Source organism: Haliaeetus leucocephalus, unplaced genomic scaffold, assembly GCF_000737465.1.
Source record: "Haliaeetus leucocephalus isolate CR32 unplaced genomic scaffold, Haliaeetus_leucocephalus-4.0 Scaffold139, whole genome shotgun sequence".
Taxonomy (NCBI): domain Eukaryota; kingdom Metazoa; phylum Chordata; class Aves; order Accipitriformes; family Accipitridae; genus Haliaeetus; species Haliaeetus leucocephalus.
In genome coordinates, this window is record NW_010972575.1 from 230,704 (window position 1) to 252,184 (window position 21,481).

The window sequence follows — 21,481 nt, forward strand, 5'->3', positions numbered from 1 at the left end:
CTTGGACAATAAGTATCCTCAAAAACGTATGCAAAGTAGAGTTGAAACAAAATTGGGGTTAGCGATCCTGTAAACTAGATCAGGTGTCAGTGCAGACAGTTAAAAAAGTCTGCTTGTGCATGTTTATGAAGCTCTCCCACATGTGAGAAGCCAACTGCAATTGATTTTTATTATTCAGGGGTAGAGTTTCAATGTGAAGTTGCTGTAAAAATGCTGTCTCATCAGGCTATTTAAGACTGCCTGCAAGCTACAGATCCTGAAAGCCTTATGGGTGAAGTTGTGGAAATGCTTTATTTCTCTTCATTGCCACAGGTCAGTGGTTTGTATTCCATGTGTGTGCACAGGTGGTTTTAATCAGGATTTTCCTTGTTTCTAGTGGTAGCCTTATGTCTGTTTTTAGTTTTGCTGATATTTAGCTGCGATGGGTTTTGAAGGCTAGCATGGCTCTAATCCACCTCAGCAGGAGAAGGTGGTTGTTGCAAGTTCTGATGCAATACTACTTTTGTTTCAGATCCACCTGAGAAAATGTTGCAGATCCTACCAATGCTGCTGCTGGAAACACAGCTCTCCATGGTTTCAGGTGAGAGCGAAACTGCCTTTCAATTCCACCAGCAGAACCAATGCAGCAAATACCACCACGCCCGCAGTGCGTGGGCTTCAGCACCTCCAGTGCCAGTTGCACCAATAGCCAGTGACGTCTGGAGCCACTGCTTTGCAACATCTCACAGAAGGCACTGTGTACGAATTGAGCACAGGACAGATGCCTGTCACTTTCCGCAGCCAGGCTTCTTTAAAGCATAGTGTATTGTAAGTTGAGGCGTCCAGCATCATCAGGCACAGCTACAAGAGGGAGGGTGACCAAAGCAACCTAAGCCAATTGTAAAGTAGAGCAACCTCAGTTGCATATAGAGGCAGAGTGAAGTAAAAACACACGTATTACCTGCCCACGCCTGTAGCAGGAGCAGCTTGGCCAAAACCCAGAAGGGAGGGGCTTAGCAATTTCTCATATTATTTTGTCCCTCATCACGGTTGTATTAAAGTGAATAAACAAACATTGCTAAAAGGAATTGAAGCCTTCCCTGTAAGTATTTCACAAACATATGAAATAAAAGGGATGCATAAACAGTTGCCTGAACTTCTCTTTTGAATGTCACTATGAATACTTCCAAGTGCTTCTGAACTAAATCTACCAATATATGGTACATCCAATATAGAAAGTAGTAAGAAGGTATGTTGAATGATGTATCATAAATAACTCTCCTTTATGAATTACACTTCAAAATGGTAAACTTTTCAAAACAGTATGAATTTCAGATTTGGTGAATGGCTAAAAAGATTAGTTTGATATACTTTCTGTAACAACTGCTGCATGTATCTGAAAAGATGCATTGGATCAAATGATACTCACATGGTCCCAGGCTTGTGGAAGATTGTAATTGCTACATAGCAATTCTTCCATGTTACACCTGCTTATCCAATGCAGCTCTGTTTCACAGGGGTTACACTGGATTTTCTCTTTGTGAAGGATGATGAAATTAGATTTACTGTTTCCACAATTAACTGTTGCTTTTACTAGAATCTTAGGACATATATGTCCTAAGCTTCCTAGTTTCATAGAAGTGCTCCCTGTGTATTCACTGACTCAGCCTTAAGTTATTTCTAAAATGTAAAAAAAACCCTTGCTTGTTTTGTCCTTGTCTTTCAGACTCCGTAATCTATACAGAATATATATGATTCACTATAAATTACGACTGACATAGTAAAAATGTTAGTGTGAGTAGGAAAAAAAATGTGTAAAACTTTTAGTCAAACCAGTAACTATATGGCTGACTACGTGACACCTTTTCGCACAAATGTAAGGAAAATCAGAGCGTATTTTAATACAAAAAATGAAACTGTTTTCTTTTCCTGCTGTAGCTTTATTTACAGTTGAAGTTCCCCAACAGCTGTACATTGTGGAGTATGGTAGCAATGTGACCATGGAATGCAGATTCCCTGTGAACGGCTCATTAAACCTAGGACTCCTGACTGTTGTTTGGGAGCAAAAAAGGCAGGGCCAGTCGAAATCAAAAGAGGTGTACACGCTCCGCAATGGGAAGGCTTTCTCTCTATCCCAACATCATGATTACATAGGAAGAGCAACACTTCTGCACAGTGAACTGAAATTGGGACGAGCTCTCCTTCAGATCACCAGCGTGAAGATCACAGATGCGGGATCATACCTTTGTCTCATTGACTACCAGGGCGTGGACTACAAGTACATTACTTTGGAAGTAAAAGGTTAGTGGCCGAGTTGAATGTAAGTATACATTCATTGAGATGTCTCTACTAAATTCCTACAGGCTTGTAGAAATTGAGTAATTTGGAGGAATTTGTTGCTAATTCTCTCACCAGGACCCGGTGCTCAGCCTCCAGGTGAACCAAAGCGGTTGCCTTGGTGCTGGCTGGTCTTTGCTTCAACAGCCAGCTGAGCTTCTCCAGGAGCAGCCTGTGCCAGAGAGGGAGAGCAAATGCTCCCCCTCTGCCCGTCATCCCTCTTCCTTCTTCCCACACCCTCTTCTGCAGTGCCCCCACCTCTCATTTGACCCCCTGCCCTGTTGGGCCACCTCTGGCCATTCCCAAAAGTTTCCCAGAGGCGCTTTAATTTACTTAGTAGCCTTGCTGCAAAGACCCAAGTGGCTGGGAATTCTCCAAGTGATGGCAGCTGTCAGAGCAAAGAAGCCTGATTTTTCTGTGTTCATCGAAGCCAAATGGACATTAGTAATAAAGGCATACGTTACTGGATAGCATGATAAATCAGTTCTTTGAAAGGCCTCTGGTGTTTCCCACTAACTGCAGTATGTCTGTGTGATATAAGGCAGCATTCATTTCCAACCTAGGCATTTAAATAACAAGCTTTGTCAAATACAAAAATAGATACAGCCATTTTTAAGACCCACATTGGTTCCTCTGAACTGTCCTTAGAGAAATTCTAAGTTCATTTTGTTCTAATATGATGATATCACACTTGTTTATAAGCTGTGATAAAACAAACATTAAAAACAACATATTTCTTGAAGCAGCATATTCAAAAAGTGAAAATAGAGTCCCATGAGACTTCACTTGTTTCCTCTGTATTGATAGATTATAAATTCAGCGTCAACTGCTGCCTTGTATAAAGTAGCGGAGTAAGTTCTGTCAGTGTAGGCATGAGAAGATTGAGAAATGAATATTGAATTGTTCGACAAAACACTTTTCATTATTTCAAATAAGTGTACCTCAGGTACAGCCATAGACAAAATATGGCATTAAAGAGAAGAAGGGAAGGTGAAGTGGGAAGATTACTATTGTTGCATAAACTAATTTCACTCAACTTCTTCTTATGCAGCATCTTACAAAAGAATAAACACACAAGTAATGAGAAAACCAGGTGAAGACAAGTTTGTTTTTATGTGCCAGTCAGAAGGCTTTCCTTTGGCAGAGGTTTTCTGGCAAAATGAGAAGAACTTCAATCTCAGTGGATCTGCAAATACTACCTATACGCTGACCACAGATGGTCTTTACAATGTCACCAGCATCCTGACGTTCAAACCAAGTATGAGTGAGAACTACAGCTGCGTGTTCTGGAATAAAGAACTGAATGGAGAAACTTCAGCTCACATTTCCATTTTAGGTTTGTATCACCTTGGACTTGCACAAGACAGAGAGTATTTCTACACACATCATGTCCTATGATCCATCACTGGAATTTGGTTCTAGAAAACAGTGTAATATTGGTGCTCTGGAAAAGAAACAAGTCAGCATTATTTATGACTTTGAAGCCTCAGCTAGCTTGCAGTCCAACAAACCAGTCTGCCATTTTTCTGTATATTTTAGTTTCAGGATAGCTCCCATTATTTGGCTGCCAGTACAGAGGAAATTCTTTAATCTGCAGGGGTGTCTTCCCTGACCTGGACTTCTAATTAATTGTTCTTCAGATGGGATACAGATAAAGTGCAGTAGTGCTTACTCAAATGCCATACAAATGAGAGATTTGACTCATTTTTTGTAAAGCTTCTTATAGTAATATTGCAGAATATTCATAAAATAAGTGTAAAACACTGTGCCGATACATTTTAAGAATCTTTTGTTCAGTCAGAGCAAGACTTTGGAGAATCAGAACTGATAACGTCATAAATGATGCCTGTTTTGTAAGTTATAAATTTACTTTCTTTTCATGTTTTTGACAGCTTTAATGAGTACACAGTATAGTGGACAAAAATCCCCGATCTTATTTATTGTCCCCACATGTGTGATGGTAGCTGTCCTTCCCTCTGCACTAATAATCTTTAAAAAGAGAAAATCACTCAAGAATGGGCAACCCAGAAGAGGTACATTTTACTTCAGATAGTGTATCTTTTCACTTATTCTTTATTTCTTCTGTGAGTGAGCTTTTGGAAATTTTAGTGACTCTAAGCATGCTTGTGTGACTTTGGTCACATTTTATTTCTAGATGAGCTCTGTTCTAAAATGAAATCTTGGATTTCATTTTGAGTTGGGTTTTATTTTCCTCACCTTGTTACTTACATGAGACCAGGTATAGGGGAAGATACATTTATTTATCTGACCAGCTGCTATTCTGTAAAGAACACAAACAAGCTTTGGCTTGGGTAAGGAGGGATGTAAAAACATAGTTTGAATAGTGTTTTTCTTCATGGCTAAAGACAGTGTAGCTATGGCTTATGACACAGAATTTTTATTTTTTATCTCTATTAAGGCTCTATAACTAACATGGTATGCTGTACTGGACTATTACAAATAGTGTTTCTTTCTTTGTTTGTAAGTGCAACAGTGGAAAAGTAATAAAGCAAACAGGCTATTATTCTTGTCTTTTCTTGCCTATGAATAGACTCCAGTAAACTCAGACAAATGTATTTATTTTCATGAAATTAAAGTCTTGCTATTAAGGACTTCAGAATTTTGTTCAAAATTTGTAAAAGAAAAGTGTAGAGAAGTTTATTAATTTGATATGAGTTAATAATAAACTTAAAGCTCAGTTTAATCTAAAAGTTTGTTGAATTGTATTGCTTCTTTCAAATCTAGAAATGCTTAAGCTAAATTTGTATATATTTACTTTAACAGAGAGGAAAAGAAAACTGAACCCTAACCTGAAAGATGAGAACAGTAAGTCATAGGGTTTTCTATATTTATGCTTACAGCTTTTTCTTGCTTACAGCTAAAGTCTTTATAAATCTGTAGATGGCAACTATAATAATGTTACATCAAAATAGATGCTAGTTTTGAATTTAAATTCAACTTTTCTTCAATTTTCTAAAAATGCAGTATCTAACATTATGACTTTCTCACAGGCGATGTAAAAATTTATAAATGTTTGTTCCCTTTTACTGAGATACAGATAGCTTGCATATATAGCTTGGTATACATCTCTGCATACTAACTAGCAGCCTCAACTGAGTAGGATACACACAGAAAGCTGGTTGTTCTGGAAGGCATCAAGATTTTTGTGGCAATAGTCTGCTCAGGCCACAGGTTTTAACAACAAATACAATAATACCTCATTTATCTGGAATATTAGATCATCCACTGAGCCACTGCTCATCTTATGAGTATGTGACTTTTCTAGACATCCTGGAATTTTCACATTGCAGAGGGAAGGTAATGCCTAAAAAAGTATCAGGATGCATATAACTGTCCTGTACTAAAATTGAACTGAAAAAAAGAAATCATCATAGAAAACTATGAAGAAATATGATGAGAAAGCTCTTGAAACACCTACTTATATAAATCAGTTTTGTCACCTATAAATAAAAGTCAGATAGGTTAATGTATTGTCAGGAGAGAGGCTGTGGCCAGTGTTAGGTACCATGGTATTGGGTTCAGCTGTATTTCCTTGGTGTCCAAGCAGACCCTAACACAGCCTATTGAGGCTAGCCCCGAGGCTGCCTAATGTGCTCCAGGAATATGAATGATTCTCACCCAAGGAGCAAAACTGAAGCAAAACTGTGATGCAGTTGACCAAGTGGCCTGAAGAAACAATACGTAGCAGTTTCTGGATGCATAGGCAGCTTTGGGCTTTCCCAAGGACAAGATTTACTTGAGAAGCCACCCATATTTCTCACTGCTAAAAAATGATCTATCAGGAAGTCACCAGCTTAAAAAAACTTTCGTAGGTGAAATGAAAACTAGGGATTGGACAGATAGGGCATGAATTCACTGATTCCCATGCCACCTTAGACTGTAGTGCTTGCATCTTACCCATAGCTGTCCAATTCATTGCTATTGGTAGATACTACAGTCAAAATGACACTTTCAGAAAAACACTTTCACCTTCAGAAATCAGCACTTGCTGTAGTCAAAGGCCCCTTCTTATTTTTCACGTGATAGTGTGAAACTTCAGTGGAATTATGCCATGTGCAAATGAACAGAAGCCCAAGGTAAGCAGCAATCTGGAGGACAGCGTTGGTGCATGCCTGGACACAATTCCAGTGCAAGTTGTCTGAGTGCAGCGTGGCTTCCCATGGCTTGGTGTATTACTGCTGTAGATTTTTTTCACTTTGTAGGCCCTAGCCTTGTCTGTGCACTTACTGAAATGAAGAAATTAAAGGAGAGGTAGCTGCTTTTTGTGGTTTTCTTTTACTTCTTCATTTTAATGACTGAAAATCTTTGTGCAGCGTGCAGTAAGTCATATGACAAACATTTATATTTCTGCGCATCATATATTTTTAAGCAACACTGGAAAGAACCTTTTTTCCATGATGAGTAGGTAGTTGAAGCATGAAAGCCACAGATAACTTTACCAGAGATCCTTGGAAATGACCCATACGGCCCTGGTTACAGGAACAAGGATTGTTCATGTTATCATGTTAACTTACAGCTCAAGCTGTATCAGCACTGAAGATGTAGGACATTTGACCTCATTGCTGAAGTCCCAGTTCTGCAAACTTTTATTCAGATGCACAGATTTTACTGACAAGCATTCCTGTGGATGCTATCTAACCAGATTTCAGTTCTGTTATTTCATTTATGTGGCTGATAGTCAGTGATAGCTTTGATGTAATAGAAAATTCAGAATTTGGACCACAGATGAGAGAGAGAGAGAGAGAGAACTCTTCCCTCTGAAAAAAATTGCAACAGGATGTCTCTGTAATTAACGGCAGCTTTAAGGAGCCATTGTAACTTCAGCATGGCCCAGAAAAGCTTTCATACAATGAAGATAGGGCTTTCACTCTTTTACCACTCAGTTGTTAAAATCAGGGTATTTATTTGCTTAAATTATTGCAGATTTTTAAAATAATACTATTCAATTTTCTTTCTTTAAGGAGATGATTTTAACTCTCAAACTGAGGCTTTATACTTGTCGACTGTCACAGCTTCAAGAGACAGTGGGAGTGTGGGTCTGTGAAAAGTATTCATCTCCCATGCCATAATTTGCACATTTTGTATGTGTTTTTGGGGACTTCAAAGAAAAGTTGCAGCACTTTAGCTTTGGGATGAACAGTGAACTCATGGGGATTTATTGGCACTGCAGCAATGGAAAGCTATGCCTCTTCAGAAACCATATCTTGAAGTTACTGAGAATTATGCTGTCATGAAATGTGGTTTACCATTGTGAAGAGGTTATCTGAGTGCCTTTGATACACTTTACTTCTGGACTTACTCAAGAAATTTTTGTTTAAGAATGCCTTTATTAACTGTTCCAGTCTCAGGAATGGTGCTTGGATTCAAACATCTTGTGGGAATTTGAATGAAAGCTGCATACGCTATCTTATGTCTAAACAGTCATCTTTCAGGTGGAGACATCATTACATGCCTGTATCTCATTTCCAAGCTTTCCAACACATTAAACTGGAAATTACCATGAGTACCCACCAGCATGGCAATATATGGAAGATATTTCATATAACAAAATCAATAAGAGGTTGAAGTTAAATCAACTCAACAAAGACAAAAACAAAACCCCAACACCAACAGTAAATCAACATTATATCACAGAAGAGAATTTTTATGCACAGTCTATGTAAAACTGCATAAGTAAGTCAGGTAAAAAAAAAATGACCTGTGATGCTATACTGGGTGACATTAAGAACTTTTACATTTAAACTGATTACTCAACAGAATTTTCTTTAGGAGGAATTTGGAAGCAAAAGTGAAAATGAAGCTCAGCCAGATTTCTTCACTGATTATTTTTAAACTGTAACTTTGACTTTTCTCAAAGGAAAAAAAATGAGTCTTTTCCATGCCAGGCACTTATCTGTTTTACTTTCTGTTACTGGAATGCCTAAAAATGCCTCATTCAACTCTGAATACAGTTTGTGCTTGGTGTAGCTTCTACCATGCCAGTTTTGAAAAAAACACCCAGCAGTAAACAGCTTTGCATCTTAGTCATCAGATAGTGAAGCAAGGGCACTGGATAGGATTTGTCATATTATTTTCAAAGAGCATTGGCTCTGGTGAGCTGTGTTTTCTCCTAAGATACACATAAACAAGATTGAAGAAAAGTGTTCACATGGAAACTACTTTTATCATTACTGTGCTCTTGAAAGAGTACTATCTGTTTCACAAAAATAATTGCATCAGTAATGTTAAGGTTTTCTTCATAGCACTTGCTCTGGATTTAGATGGGAGCTGCTTCTCCAGTGTCACTTTGCAGCTATTTGCACCAGCACGAAGTGGACCTACAGTGCTGCTATGAGATCGGAAAGACAGCATTCACACCCTCTTCTGTTTCACCAGGACAGCTGATTTTAAATAGCAGGGCTGCTGTTGATTTTACCTGTGGAAGAGAAAAATGAATCTCTCTCTGTTATCACCTCTACTTTAATACCTAAGTATTGTACCTTTAAATACTCATTTGTAGCCATTGGATTCAGCTGAGACAAATCTGCACTAGGCTTGCTATGTCCTTGCTGACATGGCAGATCAAGTAGATGTCAGAGAATCAGAGGCAGCTTCTTGAAGCATTGCTTAGCTTCAGATGCAATAGCAGCTTGGGGATTGACCTGGCTTGCACCATCTAGCAATAGTTTAGGGTCAGTGCATAAGGTCATGCAATTTCTCCCCATACCAGATTTGTACTCCACTGGGAACTATGAGTCCCTTATGTCAGCCACGGTGAAAAATCTAACCTGCTGTGTTCCTGAAAGGACTTCATTTTGCATTTTTCTGTTTCTTTCTTCCTCATAATCATAAAATGGAAGTAATTCAAACTGATTTTATGTGGATGAACACAAATAGTACATCGCAGCCTTTGAAATTAGATTATGGTGATTATCATTGTTCCTTACTGAAATGAAAGTCATCCTGACATTATCTTATGCTGCTGAGTAAATGTTGCCTTGGTGTGGGCAGGAAAGAACACATGTGGGCAGCACTTCCCGCTCATTTTACAGGCATAGCAAACACTGCGCTGCTTTCCCTCTTAATGGGCTGTACACTGAAAAACTTCACCTGGCATCCCCAGGCAGAGGCAGCTCAGCTTGCACAACAATCCTATGCCCTATCCACTCCCTTTTATATGAAGGGGGCAATAGTCCTATTTACTGTCATAACCGTAAGAATACCCAGAAATGTATCTTGGTTTACAAGTTTCTATTTTTATCAACTCTCACTGGATACTTATAACCTGCAATCAAAATAAATCAGGATGATTGTCACATCTTAGTGTGTGAAAGTTAGCTTGTCAGCAGCTTGGCCAGTCTATATGTGTCTATGAATTCATGCGTGAGTTGTTTTTTACTGCAAACCACTGAGCATATGATACGTGTGTGATACAATGAGTCTCTGTTCTTTCTGCTTCATCTACTGTTTTACACGCTGTTATCTTGGAACAGCTGAAGTAAGAGTTTTCAGATACAGATAAACTGCCTGAAAAATGTTTGAAGAGTTTGGGTTTGGGTTTTGGGTTTTTTTTTTTTAATAATTTTGGAGTTTACAGTGAGTCAATATTATTAGACCAAGAAATATTCAATATTTTTAGATGTAATATAAAGATAAGTTTGTAGGGATTGACTTTAAAACTTACTGACACTCTCAACTGGCATTTTAGAGTGGCATAGTGGATACATTGCATAGGAAGCTTCCATTATCTTTTCTGATATGTACCTCCTCTATTCAGCTCCATATGTTTGTCCAAACTAGGAGCAATAGCATGTTAATGTACTGTATAAAGGTATGGGATTCAGTTAAAGTTGGAATGTTTGTATGAACAGATGTGCAAAGAATCTGCTCACTGATTTATAGTCATCAAAAACATAGTTCACTGAATTTTAATGATGACCATTTTTCACAGGCATGTGTAAAAAAAATAGGTTTAAGTATTTAATTCTTCTTGTCTGGCTAAGGAACACTACTTTTGTAATCCTCTGTCCTGCTTTACTGTGAGTGAGATATTTGCCATTTTAGTACAGGAGCAATTGGCAAGTTGGGTGACGAGTCTTCCTGCTCATTCCTCACCTCTGCTATTTACCATAGATTTTAAGGGCTTGCAGTAGGTTTATCTGGGCTTTTCTACCACAGCAACATTTTTAGTATCTGTGAGTTGCAGTTTGCTCTGTGATTAGGAGCACAGAGGAGAGGAAGATTACCTCTGTTTTGTACCATATTCACTTTCATACTGGCAACAGCCTAAACCCACTCAATTACTTAATTTCCACTAGCGCAGACGTGGTGGAAAGCAACAGTTAATATCAAGAATGTTAGTATCTTTGGAAAAAGACTGAATTGGAAGAGGAATTTCTAATGGCCAGTTACAAGACTTATGTCTGCATACCAGAAAACTACCAGCTGATTCTGACCATGTCTAACTGCAAGCAGTTGGAAATGCCTTTTAGAGTTTTGGATTGCCAATGAACAAAATCCTATGCCTTTCTTAAGAAATGGTGCAGTCATCTTTTCTTACAGAATTTCTTCCTTCACCTGACAGAAACATGCTGCTTGCCACCAAAACCAATACATTCCTACTTCACAAAATAGCAAAGGAGAAAAGTTTTACAAACCATCTCTATAGTGTAAAGAATCACCATTACTGGAACAGATCTAGCTTCAAAGTAGGCTTTTCTTTCTGTGGGGGTGAGGGTCAACTAAGTGACCCCCAGAAGTCCCTTCTAACCAAAAGTAACCTTTGATTGTAAATTTGTTGTTCAAATTAGCTTCTGTATCCTTTGTAATTATCTGACTTTTCTTATACTCTGATGAAAGCATGGCCTGAAAGTATAGCCCCAGAACAATGACTGCCATCTGGTTTGACAAGACATCCTGGTTTTCCTCAGCATGTTGTCAATTGTACCCTGAAATGCTGTTTTGTAGCCAGTACACTGTAGTATTTCACTCAACTTCAATATGCAGCCATATGGTAAATAGTAGCTGACACAGGTTAAGTGCACCATGCGAACATTGTTAAAAGCTGACTTGAAAAAAAACATTAATTGAGTTCAGCTCTATTTACTTTTGGGTTTTGTGTTTACTGCCCTTTTTCTGCAGCTGAGGTTTGTTTACTCACAACCCTCTTTCCTTAATGGGCTTTTCCAAGTGAGAAGTAGAATCTCTTTCATGCAAAGTCTCGGTTAGAAACTACTTGACATAAGGAAATAAAACAAACCATAGTCAGTAGAAATTTGAAGAGTAGGTATAAGTGCATTCCTTACATACATGTGTTTTTCAAGCAGTGGGGCAAGATGATTACATGACTTTCAGCTGGCGAAGACAGGGCTTTCTGCGGTTGGGTGGGCAGTCTATCGAGTCAGAAATGGAGTCCTAATTGCAATGGAAATGTTGCTAGCAAGAAGGTTGCTGTGCTACTGGATGACTGCATTTGTGTATGGAATCCACTTTTTTTTCAGGTAAGATGATGAACATACTCTTCCCAGATCTAAAATAGACAACTGTCAGTCTTAACAATGCTCCAGCTCAGCAACAGCTATACCAAAATGCTAAGTTGACAAACAGTGAAATAACTCTTTCCACCTTGTATTTATGGAGTAGTAAAGTAAAACCTGGCAGAACAAAGAAGCCAGATATCAGTGAAGAGACATATAAACCTGAGGATGTCGCTGAGAAAGGAGAAGCTTTTGGTGGGAAAAGGGAACAGGTGGTCAACAACATTTGTTTCAAAAGGGACCCAGAATTTTTGTGAGAATAGTAAAGTCAGATGAAGCACTGTGTGCTCAAAGAATTTCCTAGTTCGTATAAGAAGCCATGAACTGCTGAGGGATCCTTTGCTACATCCCCAAAATATTGCAACCCTAGTCCAGGGAGCTGTCTCAGACTGGTGAGAAAACTGAGGCAGCAAGACAGCTGTAAGTTTATTAAGCAAAAGCAACATATTTAGACCTCCACGCAAACAAAGACTTTGATTTTCTGTATGTTCGTCATGCATAGACCTCATGCTCCTAAACAGTTGTGAAGTAAAATGTAAACCACAAACTGTAGACCTTGCTGATATATTGGGGAAGATGTCAGAGATAGAGCCTGCTTCTGGACTAGTTAAATGCTCAAAGCCAGGAGCAGAATCTGATTCAGCAAACTTGGAGAATCTGGTGAATTCCCATCTGAGAAGCTTATTTACATGAGAGTCTGAATTTCACTGAGCTGGATGAAGATTACTATATGCTGTGAATTGGAATGACTTCTGCTTTCCCATACATTTTGCTGTTGACATAGATTTAACAGTTTAACTTCAGAAGAGACTACTGGATCAGTTGTTTTACTTGCCCCTATGTAACAGTTTATGAAGGATTGTTCAGGTTCTTTACAACAAACCTCAAACTTCACCTCTACAAGGCTGTTCAGTTTTCCAACACTGAAAACGTGTATGACACTTGCTGCAAAAGAACAGAAGATCGGAGTCCCAGTTGCCTCCACTGGGAGGAAGCTGGTTGAGTCAGGTATTCCCAGGATTTCCACAATGCTGAGTTGTACAATTGTGCCCCCCATTGGAGAGACGAAGGTGGAAAAAGCACAAGAGTGTGAAAAATTTTCTTGCATCAGTCAAGACAGTCTTGAATAAGACATACTCTGGAAGCCATTTCAGGGTACGAGCCGACTCTGCTCAGTTAGTCATTGCTCACCTTACCCAATCTCTGATACTTCAGACAAGGTTGCCGTTATGCTGGAAGCCAAACTGTGCACTGGGATAACTTAACATTCTTGGTGCTTCCAGGTGACTGGCTACAGTCTAAAACATGGAGATTTAGTTGTGCATCTTGCCTCACAGAATTGCTAATGGGCAGAAGCTGAAAGGCTCTTGACTCAAATAGGGAAAGCTATGAAGGAAGTAGGAAGTGATTAGCAAAATTTACTAGACAGATGGGCTCACAGTCCCATGTAGAGAAGGTCAAGGATTTTCTCAATTCAAAGGTTATCAACTGATGTATCTTCTCTGTGCTGGGTCTTGATCTGCATACTTTCACCTTAATTCTTTAATTGATCTGCCTCGGGTACCCTGTCAGTTACAGCAGCACAACTGCATATATAACTTAGTACCAGTTCTAGGCTACACATATGACTTCCTCTTTGATATGGTATTTCAAAACAAGATCATAACTGAGATAATTAAACTTCCTTTTTCCAAGCCTGCATAGCTGTCCGTTTTTGTCATTGCCCTTTGTAGTACTCGAGTAGTCCTTGGATTTCCCCTGCCTGCCTGAGATGGCAGACAGGATTGCTGTTAAGAAAAACATCTTGTTTAGGTTATTGGAGGAATAGTCCACCAGGATGGAAAAGAGTTGTTTACAAAGTCAATAGTAGCATAGAAGCAAAGGTATAAAGTGGCTCTGTGCTAAATGCAGCGTAGAGATTAGGCTTCTTGAGAGTTTGAGTAGGGAGACTCAGAAGAAGCTTTTCAGTGAAAGTGGTAGAGCAAAAACCCAAACTTGTTTACAGCTAGAGTGCAATGAGTTTATGGGAGGGATTGTATGACTTGGGTCTTGTGATATCGGGGACATGCTAATCATAAGACCTCCTCCAATTCTGCGTTCCTGTCTTAAAGATCACACAAACCCTTTTTACCACATGCTGAGGTCTGTACCTGTGAGGACACCAGCTTTCCTGGAGTTGTAACATTTGAGACACTGTTTCCCACGTAGTAAGTGTTGCCTGTATTAATTTTCCTTCATAACCCCCTTTAATAAACAAGAGTAACAAGCTGCAGTTATCCACTACTCAGAGACTCTGATTGCTCAGTCCTATAAACAAAAAGAAAAGATCTGTTTTGCCCTTGGTGTCTGGCCAGACACTTGTTCAAAGCTGGGTTTTTCCCAGGAGAACAAGAACATGTGCACTGCTTTGATATATATTGAAACCTTACTTGTCATAAGAAACAGCTCTCATCTTGCAGTGTCATGGAGTGAACGCTTCAGTAAAGGTGCCTGCTGCTGGTTTAGAAACCAGAAGCCTCACAGCAGGAATAAGGAACAAGGTAAACTGTTCTTCAGTCCTACATGGTGACTGCTGTGAGCTGGTCATTCCCATGTGTAAGTAGATGCTCAGGCTTGCTCCACGCCAGCCTTTCACTTCATAGCTGTGTGACAGTGGGAGTACTCATGCAGAGGACAGGTACAAGTTACTGCCGTGCCTGCTGCTCTGATTCTGCACACACTGGCCAGCTAACCCGTGTGTGTGTGCGCCATTCGCAGGCACAACATGACATGGCTTTTTGCAGAACTGGGCTTTGTGCCATGAAGATAGGCTATGTGAAGAACAGCTACAAAAGCATTTGAAACAAGCAGTGCTAGCCAGTCTCTGGGGGCAAAAGTGACACATCCTGGTTTAAACCCACCTTGTGACTATGAATGTCCCTGAAAGGCTTTTAAATCCTTAATTAAATCCAAAAAGCCACAGGGAGCTAAAAGAAACAAGACTGGAATGAGTTAGGGAATCTGACTTGTATTTTCAGCCTAATTCTTTTAATTTTTCCACTTTGATAGATTTAAGTGGAACTTTTCTTTTTATTAGCCTTTTAACAGGACGCAGTGTCTTTTAAAAAAACACTTTTGTTCATGAAAACGGAGGTTCCTCCTCTCGCTTTTGGAAGGCTGGGACAACAGGATAAGGTTGTGCTTGTTTTCCTCCAAAAACTAGTAATCGGAGATCTCAGTGCTGCAAGCTGCTTCGTACAAGCAGGTGTGACATATTTACAGAAGCCCACTGAAGTACAGCAGACTGTACTACAGCAAATATACTTGAACACAGGGAAGTACTTACCTGCTTTTATAAAGAGTCTGCCCAAACAGCAGGCCGTACACCTCAGTATCACAGTACCATGTTTATTTGAACTTCTAACTTCGGGCAACAGTTGCTGCTAAAAGCAGCAGCAAAATAGCTGACTATGTTCCTGAAAAGGTAGGAGTAATTGCATTAAAACCTCAGACAGCTGCTCTCAAAAGGAACAAGGTGGCCTATTTTGGCCATGTTTTCTATCCTGGGTATGAGTTCACATAAGAAGACTCAAGAGAGGGACTACTTTTTTGTACTGAACTTAGCTATTTGTCACCTGATCTATTTTGTAAGAAGCACAGAATTTCCTGAGAAGGGGGATTTAATTAGCTGACTTCATGGCTTTGTAAGCTAGTGAAGCATCAACACAGTATCTCCTACCTGAGAATCTCAAGTATTTTCCAAGTGTGTGTAAACGTTATCATACTGTTTTACTGATGGAGAAGGCAAGCATGTACCTTAATAAAAGCAGACTGAAGGACATCAAAGGAATAAAAGCCACATCACTTGAGGTTTCACTACCATCCCCATATAACTAGTTTTACTACCCTTGCATGGCAAAATAAGTGTCAGCGAGCTGCAAGAGCAGGGCTGCCCCACAAGGGGCCATGAGCCAGGAGCGCAGGGCAACCTCAGCACCATGCCATCCCCAGCAGGGCACAGCCCCATGGTGCCTAAGCAGGACCAGGGCTGGTGACACAATCTCCCAACAACCCCTCACCAGCCAGGGTGACAAGTCAGGTCCAAGACCCACCCAGGGGATCCGGTTAGGCACAGCCAGCCAGGCCTGGAGACAGGGGAATCCATAGCATGGGCCCGTGGTCCAGCCAGGGGAAAAGCAGTAAGTCAGGATGGCAGGGGACAGAGCTGGGCACAGACCTACTTACAGGTCAGCTCAGGCAAGGCTTGGGTGCCTGGGCATAAGCTTGAAGAGGGCTCCCAGGCCCACGGGCAGAGGGTCCACTGGTGGGGTCACCGATGAGGCTGGCCAGGGCAGCTAAAGCCTACTCTTGCACGTAGTGCCCTGGCAATGACAAGTCCGTTGCCTTCTGTAAAACATCCTGTATTCATTATTACCGGTTTTAATAGCAATCATCTTTGTACAAGACCGGGACATCTCCTGTGACTCCTATTCTTAGAGCAGCCACTTCTGCAGCAGCTATGCTCCTTCTGCTTTAACTGTTGTATTTAACTACAGCCCTGCATGTTGCTATTTTTAAATATCAAAGGGGTTTTTTGCAATAGGGAAGCAGAGATGCATAGAGCTATTATATTCATACTCAAATATAACTGTCCGTTAACAAAAATTAAAAGTCATTTAACTTCCAGGTGCTCTTCATTGCACAGCAGCACGATTTTTTTTTCCTTAGGAAAGCAGGAACAGTTAAAGACCCAAGCAGGGATTTGGAAAACTCTGAGCAGAAATACAGCCAACTTGATCCCTGTACCCACTGAGATGGATTTTTCTGCCTGAAAATATGAAAGTGATCAAGAAACAAAAGTCGTCGCCATTTCTCTACAGTTAAGCTCTGCTGAGCTGACCACAACGCTGCTAGCAGATCTTCGTTCAGGTTAGGTGGATTGGTTACATGCTTTAGTGACCTATTCACTTCTCTCTTTTTCAAAAAAACTTGGTTAAATCTAACGAGATGCCATCTCAGGGCTGCTTCCGACAGCTACACAGCATGACTTTGCAACTTTGCTACTTCTCACAGTGTAGCAGACCAGAAGAATGGTAGTGCTGATAACGCAATAGCAAGCGGTAGAGACCTTCCTTGCACTAGTTCTGCCCTTACTGAACAACCATGGTCAGGCAAGGCCTTTTACCTTAAAGAGTGCGTTGTACAAGGTATCATGGTATGGAGCCAAGTGATTTTCAGTTGAATAAATCATCAGCTCAAGTACTACAGAGTAACCTAATACCAAACAGAATAATGGAGAGTTATAAACAAGACCTCATAATAAGATCCCACCATTTACAGAAGAAAAACATGGCAAAATGGAAGAACAATGCAAGTACTATTAAAAAAAGACAATGGCAGATGGTAACTATGATACTTCCCGCCCCTCCCCGAAAGAGGAATAGACTGCTAAAAATCTGCAGCATGTTTTACTAAGCAGCCCTGAGGATGTGAACAGAAAACAGTTTCACAGCTAAGCAAATTGTGTTGTTATTCAGTTATTTAACAAGCCCTCACTGTTGGGCACATAACCCTGGCATACTGTGTGTCTCAAACAGCAGCGGGATTTTGATGGGGGTCTCTAATCAGGAATTTGTTAGCAAATTAGTAAAGGTTTCTTTGTGTGCCAGACTAATAGTTTTCTGTCTGATTTTCTGTCTGGTTCCTCTCCTCTCCCCCAGCCCTCCTCTGCATATTTCATATTTCAAATTTCTCCTGAGCAGTATGTGCCCACAGCCACAGAAAAAGCAAAAATAAAATGACAACATATTTGTTAACATTTTTACCTACTTAACATCAACTTAGTCAGAGTACCACTGTCTGGTTGATGTCTTCAATAATCCCTTTTTGCTGGTAAGTCTATAAAGGCTTTACTTTACAGACATCTGAGTATTTTATGCTATTTGACTAAAGTGCCATTTCAAGTCAGACTCTATAAATACAATCAGACAAGCTGTCTGATGCCTAAGCACTGTGCTCTGTCCAGGGGTGTTGGGTGTGTGTGAGGGCTGTTTCTGAATGCCATGAGAACAACAGCTTGAGTTGCTTCTTGTAGGAAACATTGAGGGAAAACAGCAATACTGCTGAGAGATCTGTTTTTCTTTCTTTTTCTTTTTAACAAAATTATTTGCTGTGCACTATCAGCATGTATGCATTTGTAACAGAGGCCTGGAATCCGGCTCTAGTGTTCTTACAGTTTTAATGACACCTAGCCCTTGTCAAATGGGCATAACAGTGGTATTGCTTCCATTGCTATTGACAGGAGGGAGGCTTGTATTTTACCTGTCACTTACATGTTGAAACACCAGATTGCTAAATGGTTCCACCTGTTTCATCAGTAATGAAATTATAATGTCCTGTTCTTGGTGCAAAATCCTGTATTTCTGCAACTCTTGCATTCTTCTACTGGCAGAAACTCAGTTTTCAGCTCCTTAATTCAGATTTTCACATCACATTTGGAAAATTCTCTTCAGACATTTACAGCCACATTTGGAACACATCACAAGACTCTGCCTGTAATGCGGGCATTTTGTTTTACTGTCTCAGCATGAGGTATATTATTTTGAAATCCAGTTCTTAGTGGGAGTAAGAAGGAAGGAGGGATAAAATGTCAGTATTTCAAGGACTGTTACAAAACTTAGGGAAAAGGATCACAAGACAGAAGTCTTACAAGGCCAAGGACATCACATGACTCAAGACAGCATGTGCACATGACAAAGACCTTTTAAATTCAGCTTTTCTCCAGATTTTGCTAAGCAATGGCATATCTGGCTTTCCCATGTATACATAGAGCTAAATCCTGAGGGGCACCGAGATCTTGCAAGTCCCTTTATGTTCAATGAAGCTGCAAATACTGAACAGTTTCCAGGACAAGACCTATACACTTAATAGTTCTACTGACTTCAGTTATGCATGTCCTGTGCTGGCTTACAAGTCTTGCAAGCTTGCAATTTTTTCCACCTGAAAAAGCAAAGGTTTCAAGTGCAGTTTTGCCTGTATGCCTTCCCATAAGCTCTCAGATGTCTGTCAAAGGAACTAAACAGAAAATAAAATTTTGCAAATCCACCTATTAAAAATTAGTTTGTAACTGGTGGGTCACTAAGGTTCCTTTTTCCATGTCAATAGAGATTAATTAGAATTCTATCTATTTGTACACGGTTTCTAGATAAAATGGATACTCTGCTGAAGAACACAAACATGGCATTTTGAAATGTGTTGCCCGAGTAAAAGCTGAAGGAGGATCATTGGATACTGTGGATGAAGCATTAGAATTTCGCCTCATTTAATGTTAGGGACTGCTCATGGACTATGTATTATGCATCCCAAATGGAGGTGGCATAGAAATGACAGTGGTTTTGATCCTGGACATTATGATTTTTATTCTTTATGCAATCTTCTTCATGCTCTTCAAGGAAAAATAGATACTGGCTGACCCACTGATTTTGGAAAAAAAATCATAAAATGGGGAGAAGACGTGTCTACAACATAACAGCCTACTCAAGAAGTGGACCCACTGACTTCCTCCTTCCATTTATTCAGTACCTATCAAAGGCAAGCTTCACTCAATACTCCCTAGGTCTTATACTGGAAGGGACAGTGAACACCAGGTTCTTATTCATACTGTCAAGTTTGGTAAGATTTTGCAATGTTTCCCCCTCATCTCTTCCCTCCGTGATTCCCATGTAAACACCAACCACACTCATATAAGCATGGACATGCAGGAGTTGACCTGATCCAGTTCCTCCTCTCCAGCTGATCAGTCTTGAAGGTCAATAGTGAAACATGCACATGCCCTCACTCACATATCTTACATGTACATTCACATTCACAGTCCTTTTCAGGTCACGTATAAAATTTTCCACATTCTGTTCGCTGACTTTAACCCTGAGTCAGATCCTAGTCAGCAGCCTGCAGTCCTTTGAGGTCTTTGATCATTCTTGTTGCCCTTGGTGCCCTTTTTGGTGTCAAAGGGTGAGAACAGCCAACAGTGTTCAAGTGGCAAGAACAACGTGAACACACTAATCATGTTCTCATTACTACCAGTAAAGTAATGTTAGGCTGGTATTTATTAGGGCAAAACTTCAGTGATTAAAAAAGTGTTTAAGAGTCAATACTGTAGCCCTGGTTTAGGAGTGCATTAAAAACATGCTTCACTAATTTTCAATGTGTGAATAAAAAACTCTCATCTTCACGGTAGGGCACACTGAAAGTACTAAAGTGTTTAATGTATTTCAGTACCACTGAAGCCAACGTGAATCACCAAAGCACTTAAAGCACATGCTTGCTAAACTGGAGTCTTCTGACTAAACTTCTTGCTGCATCTGTTCTCTATCAGGCATGCGCATTTTCAGTCACAGAGATTATTTCAACATATTCGGGGCTGGCCAACAATTTTCATTGACCTACATAAGTAAAACAGAAAAATAACTCTTAATATGGAAGTATAGTATTCTTACTAAAACCTAGTAATTATTTTTAATAAGACTGTAAATATGCCAGTCACTCTGAGACCTATGGTTCCCAGGATTGTTTAAGAACAATTGATGCTATGTTTCATCATACAATTCCAAAAAGATGAGTAATGGAAATATTTCTGCCTGAGTATGTCCTTATTTTGCATTAATTGTCCTTTATTTACTATAAGTATTGAGCCAAGTCATAAAGCAGTATCTGAGCTGGAAAACTGGCATCCAATGACACATAACATGCTCACCAAAACAAGTAAGTGTCTATGTACAGAATTGTTTTGTTCTACCAGCATTTCAACCAGTTTGCTTCCTACTCAATAGTTTTGTGGGTATGGTCTACAAAAGCTGAAATGCATCTCTATTTTTTATTAAGAACATATCACTGAAAACAAGTGCTTTGATTACATTTAGGAAAATGTCTATTTAACTCTGTCAAGGAACTGCTGAAAGGCTGGCATGGTTCAGTGACCGAAAAAATGTGACTACTGGAGTGTAGCCTAAAAGCAGAAGTTCATATAGCACTTCCCCTTTTATTTTGCTGTTTCGATGTTATCTAATTTACATCCCCAGAAGAAAAAGCTCTATAGCTCCACACAGCGTTTATTTACAAACATCAAACCTCTAAACAGGCCACAGGATAGTTAATTAGAGATTTTTCTAAATGTGGATAAAGTCAACCACCTCTCTAGAATTTTTCCAATGCATTCTTCTTTAATGGGTTTACTTTTCTGATAGGTTATTTAATATTTGTGAGGTCCATCTAAGAATATAACTGACAGTATTCACAATTCTCGTGTGTGTGTATACATTACCAGCTAGTCCTGGTGTTGCCCCTTCAGATCTTCAGCTGACATTAAGTACAAGCTTCTGCTTGACAAACAGCTTGGAAACTGTCTCCTTAACTAATTTACACACATAACAATTTGGTGAGGCACATATTATTAGCAAGATTTTAACAACACTTAGGTGACTTCCTAGACACCACACAGATGTCCCTGCATGGTCTCAGACCAGAAGTCAGAACTCTTGGCACATAATTGTCCTTAATGCTCTTAGCCTCCTGATTGGAAAACATACTTTGATGTGCAGGGGATAGGCATGAAGAAGAGCAATTTACTCATAAATACAGTAATGAAAAGGCTC

At 39.7% G+C, this 21,481-nt stretch overlaps 1 protein-coding gene across 1 annotated transcript in view; it reads left to right on the top strand.

The window, feature by feature from the left end:
* The first annotated feature begins 525 nt into the window (after positions 1-525).
* Positions 526-21,481, top strand: part of LOC104843241 (programmed cell death 1 ligand 2-like) — a 28,634-nt gene continuing 7,678 nt past the window's right edge. Inside the window, exons 1-6 of the mRNA XM_010586061.1 lie at positions 526-586; positions 1,918-2,280; positions 3,368-3,652; positions 4,209-4,349; positions 5,101-5,142; positions 7,299-7,369. Coding sequence (XP_010584363.1) covers positions 526-586; positions 1,918-2,280; positions 3,368-3,652; positions 4,209-4,349; positions 5,101-5,142; positions 7,299-7,369 — 963 coding nt within the window. The remainder of the gene's footprint in view (positions 587-1,917; positions 2,281-3,367; positions 3,653-4,208; positions 4,350-5,100; positions 5,143-7,298; positions 7,370-21,481) is intronic.